This window comes from Psammomys obesus, unplaced genomic scaffold (assembly GCF_907164565.1).
Source record: "Psammomys obesus unplaced genomic scaffold, mPsaObe1.curated_primary_1811, whole genome shotgun sequence".
NCBI lineage: Eukaryota > Metazoa > Chordata > Mammalia > Rodentia > Muridae > Psammomys > Psammomys obesus.
This window is the reverse complement of record NW_026596101.1, coordinates 2,183,986-2,194,251: the sequence shown is the minus strand read 5'-3', so window position 1 is coordinate 2,194,251 and position 10,266 is coordinate 2,183,986. Positions and strand designations below refer to the sequence as shown.

Below are 10,266 nucleotides of genomic sequence, written 5' to 3'. Positions count from 1 at the left end.
AATATCTAGTCACCTCCACTGGATAGTAACCTATGAGAGCAAAGCACCTCCCTATTGTGTGCTCACCTCAGTACTGAGCCCACACTAGTTCCCAGTCCAGCACTTGAGTGTTTAGTTGATTCATTCATGAATGATGAAATGAATGTGAGATTCATTTTTAAAACTCCCAGATGATAAGGGAGGGGTGGTGAAGGTATCTGAAGCATTGTCTTGAATCAAGTACTCGTTCTTTCCCTGACAACCACTCACTCCTCTGTGATAATGACCAGGGTCATGGGAGGATCACATAAGACCAATGAAAACCCAGTCTCCAAACTGAATTGTGCATTTGGATTTCAGGGATGGCAAATTTTAATTCTATAACCCTTGATAAAGAAAGCCCTTGAATTTTCCTTTTCTCTGAGAGGCCAAGATCTAGGAAGCAAGATCTAGTAAAAGCTTTATCAGGTAGAGAGCCTGGTGTTAGTTTTTGAACCAACAATCTCCAAGCAGAAGAATTTGTCTTTAATTACCCAGCACCTAGGCCAGGGCTTGGTTAAGGCAGATGACTGAGACTCCTATATGAATGAATGGACATTTCCAGCATCTCAAAGCAATGAACCCTGAGAAAATCAGACATCACTACTGTTTCAACCATATATATTTCTTTCCAGATTTCTATTTTCTTCCCCAAAGAAATAGAAAGTTCAGTCAATAAGACCACACAAGCAAAAGAATCAGAGTTCAATTTGCTGCACCCACTGTAAAGAGCCAGGCATGGTGGCACACATTCTCATCCTCCCAACCCTAGGGAGTTGAAGACAGAGGATCTCTGGAGCTCACTAGTCACCAGCCTAGCCTGATCAAGATCCAAATGAAAGACTACCAAAAAAAAAAAAAAGTGGGGGAGGTGTGACACACGAGTTTGACCACTGGTACACCCATATGTGTATCCACATATGCCAGACACAAAAAGAGAAGGAGGAGGAGAAGGAGTATCTTAAAGCTGCAGTGAAGCTAAAGTACAATGGCCACATTCCCACCATGTAACTGCATAGACACAAGCCATAATACATTGGAAGCCACACAAGTTCATGACTATAGGACCTCTTTTAGTGCAAGGGTCTCCAGAAAGATTTGAAGGACAGGAAATGGCATCATGAGCTGGGATGGGGACAGGCCCTAGAGGACAGCAGGGATCTCTTGTCTGCCCATGGCAAGTAGTTCTTTGGAAAATAGAGGATGGGGCATCCAGGACAGCAGCTCCTGCACTCCCTTCTGAGTAGGTATCATGACATCTTCATCCTTCAATGTACATGGAGCAGAGGTAAAGGTAAGGAGAAGCAGAGGGAGCTGAAACTACACGGTGTCGAGTTAATGCAGTTACAGTGATCCCCTGAACAACATTTTCTCAAGATGAGGCAAGAAGAGTGGCTGTGATGGGAGCAGGCAGTGACGTTACCCAGGGGAGGCCTCTGCCCTGTGTGAAAGAGATAAAGCCTGCCTTTGTTACAGTCCTGGCTTCTGTTCTCAGTGTTCTGAGACGTGAAAGCTCCTGGCATGAAGTCTCTCTTTAACACTGTTGTTCTGAGAGAGCTGCTCATGGGAAAGCTTCCATCCAGGGCTAGATTTCTGTTGACCACTGTGGATCTCTAACTTTTCAACGCAGCCCAGCTTGGAAGTTTGAACAAAATGGACAAAGCATAGGCTTGTGCCAGCTCTTCTGGTCTCACCTAGCCTGATTGAAAAGTCAGCCTCCAAGCTGGGGCAGCAGAAGGGGAGGATTGCTTAGTTGGCAAAATGCTCACCTAGTAAACATGAGGCCCTGGGTTCAATACCCCAAACCTATATAAAACAAGCCCAGTGTGGTGGCATGTTCATAATCCCGGCAGTGAGGGGGGGAGGCAGGTGGATCCTAGGAGCTCACTAGCCAGCTAGCCTAACCTACCAGGCAAGATCCAGGCCAGTGAGAGACCTTGTCAATGGTGGCTAGTGCTTTACAAACTATGGCCAATTATGTCCACTGGCCTCCTGATGAATATACACTTACACACACGCCCCATATTCCCAGGCCCCAGTAAATCAACACCAAAGGATCTACTTTAAGATCAGTGCTGGGTCTCTCACCGCTAGTCTTTCACTTTAGCCCACGGGAGCCCTGGTTTCCGGCAGGAGATCTTGCCAGTGTGGACTGTAAAAAGACCACTTCACGTCGTGGCAGATGAAGCAGGGTTGTTCTGGATAAAAATGATGCCTGGGCTGTCTTCTCCTGGGACAAACCCGGGATATCCAAGTCTAGGGAACTGCCTCACAGAGCACTGTGGACTCGGGAGCAAATAAACTGCCTGGCAGAGCTAAGCAAGCCTGGCCAGATGACAGGGACCCTTGTTGGAAGTTCCATGGACACTTCATTTCAAGGATGAGAAAAATAAGACAGGCTTTTGCTCCTCTGGACCTGAAAAGACTTAAACTGTCTAAAAATCACTACTTTCCAATGTATATCCTTTACAGTCTTGAGCGCCATCCCTTGGGGCCAGTTTTGGTCTCACCTTTTCGGGTTAAATCAAGTCTTGTTGCAGAGCCCAGCTTTGATCTACTCACTATTTCTCCTAGTCTTCCTGGTCAGAATCATAATTACACTGCATGAAGTAATTCCGAAGTTATAATATGGAAATGGTTCCCTGGGCAAAGGTGTTTGCCGCCAAGTCTGATGTCCTGAGTTCGAGGCTGTGATCCCTCAGGGTGGAAGGAGAGAACTGACTTCCACAAGTTCTCTGACCTTCACACACACGAGCGCTCTGACAAACAAACACACACACACACACACACACACACACACACACACACACGCACGCACGCACGCACGCACGCACTCACGCACGCACACAAACATGCACACACGCATGCGCGCACACACAAATGTAAAATAAAAAGATTGTGTTCTCTTCCCCTGAGGAGGGAAGTACAAACAAGTTATGAAGTATTTTAAACATTTTTTTCTGTCTTTAAGAAATTGTAATTTACTACAGTCTCTCTTCCCTCTCTGGTTTCTAGACTTTATCCAGCTTAGGGTCAATCGAGGCTTTGGCAGACCACCTGCCACTTGTACCCCTGGGACAGGGGGGAAGAGGGTGGGCAGAGAGAGTACTACTCAGCATTTATTTTCGGAGCCAGTTCTCTAAAAATACCTTGGCTCTCCTCTTGCTCTCTCTCTCTCTTTTGACCTGAATGGATCTGCCTGGGTCTCCTCTGCCCCTCCCTCCGCTCCCTCCCTTTTAAAGGAGAAGGGCGAGTGGGGAGAGATTCCTGCCGCCTAGGGGACAGATGCGAGAGCCCTAGGTGGCAGAGCGCTGGCTGCGCTGACGTCAGGGTACAGTTTAGCCAAGTTCTCAGCCTCCCTGCAGAAGCCACCCTCAGGGAGGGGCGCAGCCTTTTGTTCCGATTGGCTAGCCCCGACTGGGCGCCCTCGCGCATTGGCTGGCGGTGTTTTAGAGGGAGTCCCGCTCTCCAATTAAAGCGGACGGCGGCTCCGCACTGAGCCCCAGAGCTGCCCGCTGGACGCGCGAACCTGAACTTCTCCCTTCAGCTGAGCCGTCCCCACTGCGCGACCTCACGCCCCTGCCTAAGAAAACAGGCGCTGTTTCTACATCCCCAGAATGGCAAAGGTGGCTAAGGTCCTCAACCCGGGAATGCAAAAGGTGAGCGGAGATCCTTCTATTCCTGAATCCTCTGGTTCCCCCTGCTCTCTACACTGAGTAGCTAGGGACACCTTATGGGGTGCAGCAACTCCACAGAACTCACCGAAAACAGAATGGTGGCAATACTTATTTGGGCTGACAGACTCATCCCCCAAATACACTTCTTAAGTCATTATTAAGAAAAGTATTTGCACTGAGACTTAGTTCTTTATTGATGCTGACTAAAGGTGAATTAAAGTAAACATTTAGTGGGGAGAGAGTAGGCACTTGTTTGTGTTCTGGCTTCCCCCTCCATGTCCTCTCCACTGCCCTGCCTCCTTGAGGTTCCTTTAGTGAAGGTTGGGACCCTGTGATACAAACCCTTCCTCTTTGCTACCCTCCCAGAGTTGGGTGGTTTCCCCAGCACACAGAATAGTTTTTTTTTTTCCCTGGGGGGGGGGGGGAGGTTGCTGTTAGGGGTGGCAGCCATTGTAGCTCAGGGGAACGAATTTCTGTCCCCAGGGTCTGCACATTTCCCTTTCAAGAAGGGCTGGCCCAGAGCCCAGAAGGTCACGGGTAAATTGCTGCAGCAGGGGCCAGCAGCTGTGCCTACGGCTCCAGCTCCAAACTGGCTGCCTGCTTACCTGAGGCACCCTGAAGGCAGCAGGCTGGACTACGAGAAAACATGGGGAACAGGGAAGCAGTGGCAACAGACTTACGTTTCCCAGATGGAGAAATGGGAGGTACAGGATCACAGGGGACAGAGGTGTTCATACCCTGGCCCTTGGTCTGGTCCATTTTAGCTGTACAACAGCGATGAAGTCACATTCCCAGTAGCACTTTCCCTATCTATATGTAGGGAGAAGAGACACCCCCAATAGTTTTAGTAGCAATATTGACAGTGTAGGTTAATATCCCCCAAACAGTAATTATTAAGCTCTGCTTTCAGAGTATTTAATCTTGCGGGGCAAAGTTCTCCTTTGTTGACATTCTATGGGAGGTAGGAAGACAAAAGAAAGAAAGAAATGGGAGGAGAAGACAGGAAGGAGGGAGGGATGACAGAGGAAGCCCCAGACCTCCTGCCCTCCCACTCCTAAGCCTTGTGAATCCTTCTGCACATGGCATCAAATCAGACTTAATCCGGGCATCTCCCTGATGCATTCACCAGACTATTTGCAGAATCAAGTGTCATCTCCTCCAGAGTTCACAGAATACTGAGCCCTGAGTAGGGAAATGCCTGCTGGTTTCTAACTATGCACAGGCGTCACTCTCAGTGCTGTGTACACCCCCCCCCAAGTGTTGGAGGGCAAACCTCGTCCTTGCTCATCTCTGTTCCAGTCCAGCGTCTACATCATACACGCACAGTGAGACTCAAAACTCGACGACTAAAGCGGAGACTGTCTGACAGCTAAGCCCACGGTGACCATTATTTAGGGTGCTTGCGGGATTACCTTTCCACCTGTAGCACTGTGACATGCGGTCTTTGCACTGTTGCCCCAACTGAACTCGGGGACAGTGACAGCATTTCACTCTCCTCAGAGAGGTCAAATGATTTGGGAGTGTGTTGCTATAAGCTGGTTGACATCTTAGAATGTGAGACGAAGTCTATAAAGATCCCTCCCCTGCATCAAAAGCCCGAGCCACACTTAGAGAAAGCGTCCCTTGTTTTTATTGTCCCTTACATAGGACGGTGTGATTCTCTGGATTAGAGATGGAACATGTTCCTCTTCATGTCACTGTCTACTGCCAACTTCCTTGGCCTGTGAAGGTTTTATTTTCCATTTAGATCCAATTACAGGCTTAGAGAAAGAATGAAGTGGGTAGAGATGAAAGGGTGGGTATTTTTTACCTCTTGGAATTTCAACCACTGGGGAAGATCACCACGAGGTGGATTAGCCAATGTCTTCAACATAAAAAGTGGAGGGAAGGGGAGGAAACCTAAGAGGGCCTTGCCAAATGGTACAGCAGCAATTAAATACTGTGTCTTGTCAAAAGCATGCTGAAAAGAGTTTATTGCATATTTACTTTAGAAATCTGCAACTGTGGGGGGGGGTATAACATTTGGCTTCAGGGCATGTAATCACACTTAGATATTCTGAACCAATTTTAGACTCTTGAAACTGCAAAGGCCCTATTTACAAAATGTGAAAGGGCTTAACGTAGATTGCACAGTGTCCCCATTTCCCTCTCCCCCACGGGTTGGGAGGGGTGGGAATCCCCAGCAGCTGGGAAGTCATAAAAAGGTCTTCAAGAGAAAATATAAAATCCCAAACTGGAGTGGACTTGGAAATGATGTGACTGAGCTCGTATAGGCTGCTGGTCTTTCTCCCTGAGGGATGCATGTTCTTCTCCATAGGGGCAGAGGCTGGAGAATGGTCCCAAGCCACGGGCTGCTCTTGAGCCCTCATTTGCTTTTCTTTTGGGAAATAAGATATTCCCCAGGACAGGCAGGTCCCTGAGCATGGTGAAATTGCCAACATTCCTTGGCAACAAAGAAAACTAAATGCCTGTCTCTAGATGGAACCAATCACTAGAATAAATTTGTTCTTCTGATGCTTATTAAAAATTCTGTTTACTGCCACCGGCTTTGGCATCAGATGAGTTCAAGTCCCAGTTCTACCACTTACTAGCTAGGCACTAGGACAAGGTAATTAACTTCTGTATTGCTGTCGTAGCAGTTTCTTAACACTGAAGAGGCAATAGTGGCATTGACTTCTCACAGTGGCTGTGATAATTAGTAAGATGATGTATATTAAAAGCAAAGCATACAAGCACTGGGTGAAAATCAGCACTTAGTAGGGCTGGGAATATTGTTTGGTAAACTGCCACACAATCATAAGGACTTGGGTTCAGCCTGTAACACCCACAAAAAGAGCCATGACACATATGTGTAATCTAAGCACTGAGGAGGAAGATCGCGGGACTTATTGGCCATCCAGTCTAGCCTACTTGACAATTTCTAGGATCCAATGAGAGACCCTATATCAAAAACACAAAGTGGATGGCCCCCGAGAAAAAAAAAATCCAAGGTTGGCCTTAGGCCATAGAAGGCACTTGAATACACATATATTTACACACACACACACACACACAAAACTGCACAATGTGAACATGGATATATATCGCACATACATGTACACATAACATACCACACACACACAGGCACACACACACACACAGAGGCACACAAAATCAGCCATTAGGATGTTTGATGCTGATATACAGTTTGATGGTATGTGATAAAGAAGTGCATGCTTTAATTTTGCTGTCCCAAGTAAATAGTTACCAATTGCCATTCAACTATGCCTAAGACAGCTGGGTCTGCACTTCTTGAAAACCCGAGGCAAAGAGCAATGATCTTGCTTTCATTCTCACCCAACACATAGAAAGTGTGCTTTTGTAGAATCAAGTGTCTCCTTCCGAACTCAGATCGCCAGTCAGTGAGGAACTCATCCCCCTGGGATATAGAGTCAGGAACCTGGGGGAACTCTTTCTCGCTTTTCAGGTGGGGAAACTGAGGCTCAGAGGAGTCAGGACCAGAGGTTGCTGAAAATATGTCCAGAAGGCTAATAGGCTCTGAAAGATCCCCTGATGGCCAGTGTCTCCTTCGAGGGATTTCATATGGACAAGGAGATTGAGGCACGGTCACTCTGCTACATGTGCCACTGTCCATGTCCTGGCTCCAAACCCTGGCTCTGTGGGTTTTTTTTTTTTAATTTTCCTCCTCAATACACATTCAAGTAGCACTAAGTGGTGGGTTATCCATGTGTATGTCCGGATTCAACTAGGTGTCTTTCTTCACACGTCTCCACATTACATCCTTGGTGGCTATCCTGTGCTACAGATTCGTCCTCTGCTGTGTCCAAAGCCCTTCCTGTTTTCACCTCTAATTCCTGCTGTGAACAAAATTTCTGGCACATGGCTTTGGCAGGCCAGTCCAACATAAACAGGGCTCCTCAAGAATTGTCATTGGCTCCCTCAGTCTTAAAAACATATTAATCTGTCACTTAAAAGCCTTAACAGCCAACATATTAGAGGCATGCCCATAGGTGTAGAAAGCAACTTGTTCCCAAAAACAGCCCGAAGAGAGAGCACGTGAGCACGTGCATGTGTGTGTCCACACATGTGCAGGGGAGAGAGGACAGCCCTCGGGAGTCAGCTCTCCCCGTCCACTGCGAGCTCAAAGGATCAAACTCAGGCGGTGAGGCTGGTAGGGAAAATGCTCTTACCCACTCAGTTATCTCACCAGCCCTGTCTAAGTCCTTTCTGGAGAATCATTACTCTGCTCAGGGCTGACATTCATCCTGACACGCAGGTGTGTCTGAACAGGCTCAGTCAGGAGGTCACAGGTAACCTGCAGCCCAGTATCAGCCACCCGCAGTGGTGGGAGCGGGATCTTCCAGTCAGATGTACTGCAGGGGTGCTGAGGCAGGACAAATGTAGACTGAAGTCAACAGAGCACAGAGCCAGACCACCCAGGACCTGCATGTCTCTCTCAGGCCTGTGCTCCGGGCACTTTTGGGAGGAGATGATAGTGAGCCAACTGGGTTCCAGAAGAGGCAGGGGACTGGATTGGGGGTGGGGGAGAATCACCCTATCTTTCCTACTCACATCTTCAAAATAGCCTGTGTATAATAAGACAGAGATTTGCCATGATTCATAGCAGACCGGGAGCGCTCTTATCTCTCCACCACTTACCCAACACCATTTAAACATTCATTTCTCTGGCAGGCGGTTGACTCACTGCAGTTAGGATAGGCATGAGATGGGCTTGGAACATACCTCAGAGGTAGAGCACATGCCTATCACACTTGAGACCCTGGATGCTATCCCAAGCACTACAAAAACAATTAATTAACTACTTAACAAATGACCATTATTATTCCAGGCATCTTCTCACTGAAGGGCTATTCACAGGTCATTTTCCTAAGTGGCAGAAGTTAAATAAAAACCCTGTTTCCTTCCACCTCCATCCTGCTGCCCTTTCTTTTATGTCAGACCATCCCCCTAAACAAGCAATTGTGGCGAAATAGGCCTAACACTCCAATCTCAGGAAAATAAAATTGTCCAGCAGCCTTCTAGAAGATCCCAACGGAACAGACCACTGTCGCTCATCACTATTTTCCTTTAGATTCTTCTTCTTCCACTATATTAACAGGAAGAGGATTTGGTCAGCAGCTGCCACTGCCTTGACAGGTGTAGGGCCAAAAGCCACTTCTATGAGATTCCTTCCAGATCAGGGGGCTTCCTTAACTGCACTTGGGACATTTTTGGTGTCGTGTATGTCAACAGCTTACATTTCTCAGAGCTCTGGAAAATGCCATCTGTGGAATTTTCCTAGGGGCTAAAGGTGATGTGGGGGTCCGTGGACAAAAAGATTTTTTTAAATAGTTGATACGTATTTGGTATCTAAGCTTAGATACTTGAGTCATACATTTGGTTTTTCTTCTTTTATTACATTTAGTGTGTGTGTGTGTGTGTGTGTGTGTGTATGCGCGCGCGCGCGCGCGTGCATGTTATGGCATTGTGCATATGACAGAGGACAGCTTTCAGGAGTTGCCTCTCTCTTTCCACTCTGTAGGTCCTGAGGCTCAAACTCAGGCTGGATGGCGAGTGCCTTTCTTTATCTGCTGAGCCACTTTATCAGCCCAGACCTTGGCCATTACAAAACAAGAAGTAACAATACAATCGCAAAGCTATATAAAATTCTCACAGCAACTCTTGTGGCTGCAATCTGCTGTTTTATTTGAGATATGACCATGTTCACTCCTTTTCTGCAAAGGCCTTTTTTCATTCTTAACTGTTATCAACTGTTTGGATTCCTCCCTCCCAGCAGACTTATCTGTTCTCTGTTAGGACAGACAAGTTTGGGAAAAAGCAAAAGAGGGGAAGGGTAGACCCTTCTCCAGGACACTCAGGATGCCTGACATGTTCTCTGACACCATTACAATTAGTCTTCAAAGCCATCAAGTGAACACAGCAGTGTCCTTTTCACATATGAGTAAATTTAGACTAAAGGTTTAAAAGGCTTGCCTACCATGACAAGCTAAGTCAAAACCAGCTCTCTTGGATTGCAAAGCCGAAGCTCATGTACCCAAATCACAAGTCTGGTGGAGAAAAGGCAGGACTATTGCTATAAGTTTTACACATAAATTAGGTTCTTTCAACTCACTAAACTCACTGGTAGTCTGGAGGGACAACTTCTCGGCATTTACCCAATGTCACCAGGCATCCGTCCTCCTCTGATATCTATGTGAGGACCACCAGGAGTATACTGTCTCCCACATCAAGTCAAAGCGATTTCCAGGGATACAATATAAACTTCTTATTGTATATTCTTTCTGCCTTTCTAGAAAGCTGATGATATCCTCCAGGCAAGAATCTGGTACAGAAACCATTCAAGGAATCACATTATTATCCTGATTCTTAAAATAAATCCTAGAGATCCTAGACCCAAAGATTCCAGGAAGTCTGAGTGTGTGGATTAGCTTCCCTGAGGAATGTACATCTTAACATGTTTGGTTAGCTTGACTCATGGTCTGCCCAGTAATATGTGAAACAGGACAAAAAAAAAAAAAAAAAAAAAAAAAAAAAAAAAAAAAAAAAAAAA

General features: G+C 46.6%; 1 protein-coding gene across 1 annotated transcript in view; it reads left to right on the top strand.

The window, feature by feature from the left end:
- Nucleotides 1-3,536: 3,536 nt before the first annotated feature.
- Nucleotides 3,537-10,266, top strand: part of Lmcd1 (LIM and cysteine rich domains 1) — a 62,566-nt gene continuing 55,836 nt past the window's right edge. The window contains exon 1 of the mRNA XM_055628532.1: nt 3,537-3,677. Within this exon, the coding sequence (XP_055484507.1) occupies nt 3,636-3,677 (42 nt within the window). The 5' untranslated portion in view covers nt 3,537-3,635. The remainder of the gene's footprint in view (nt 3,678-10,266) is intronic.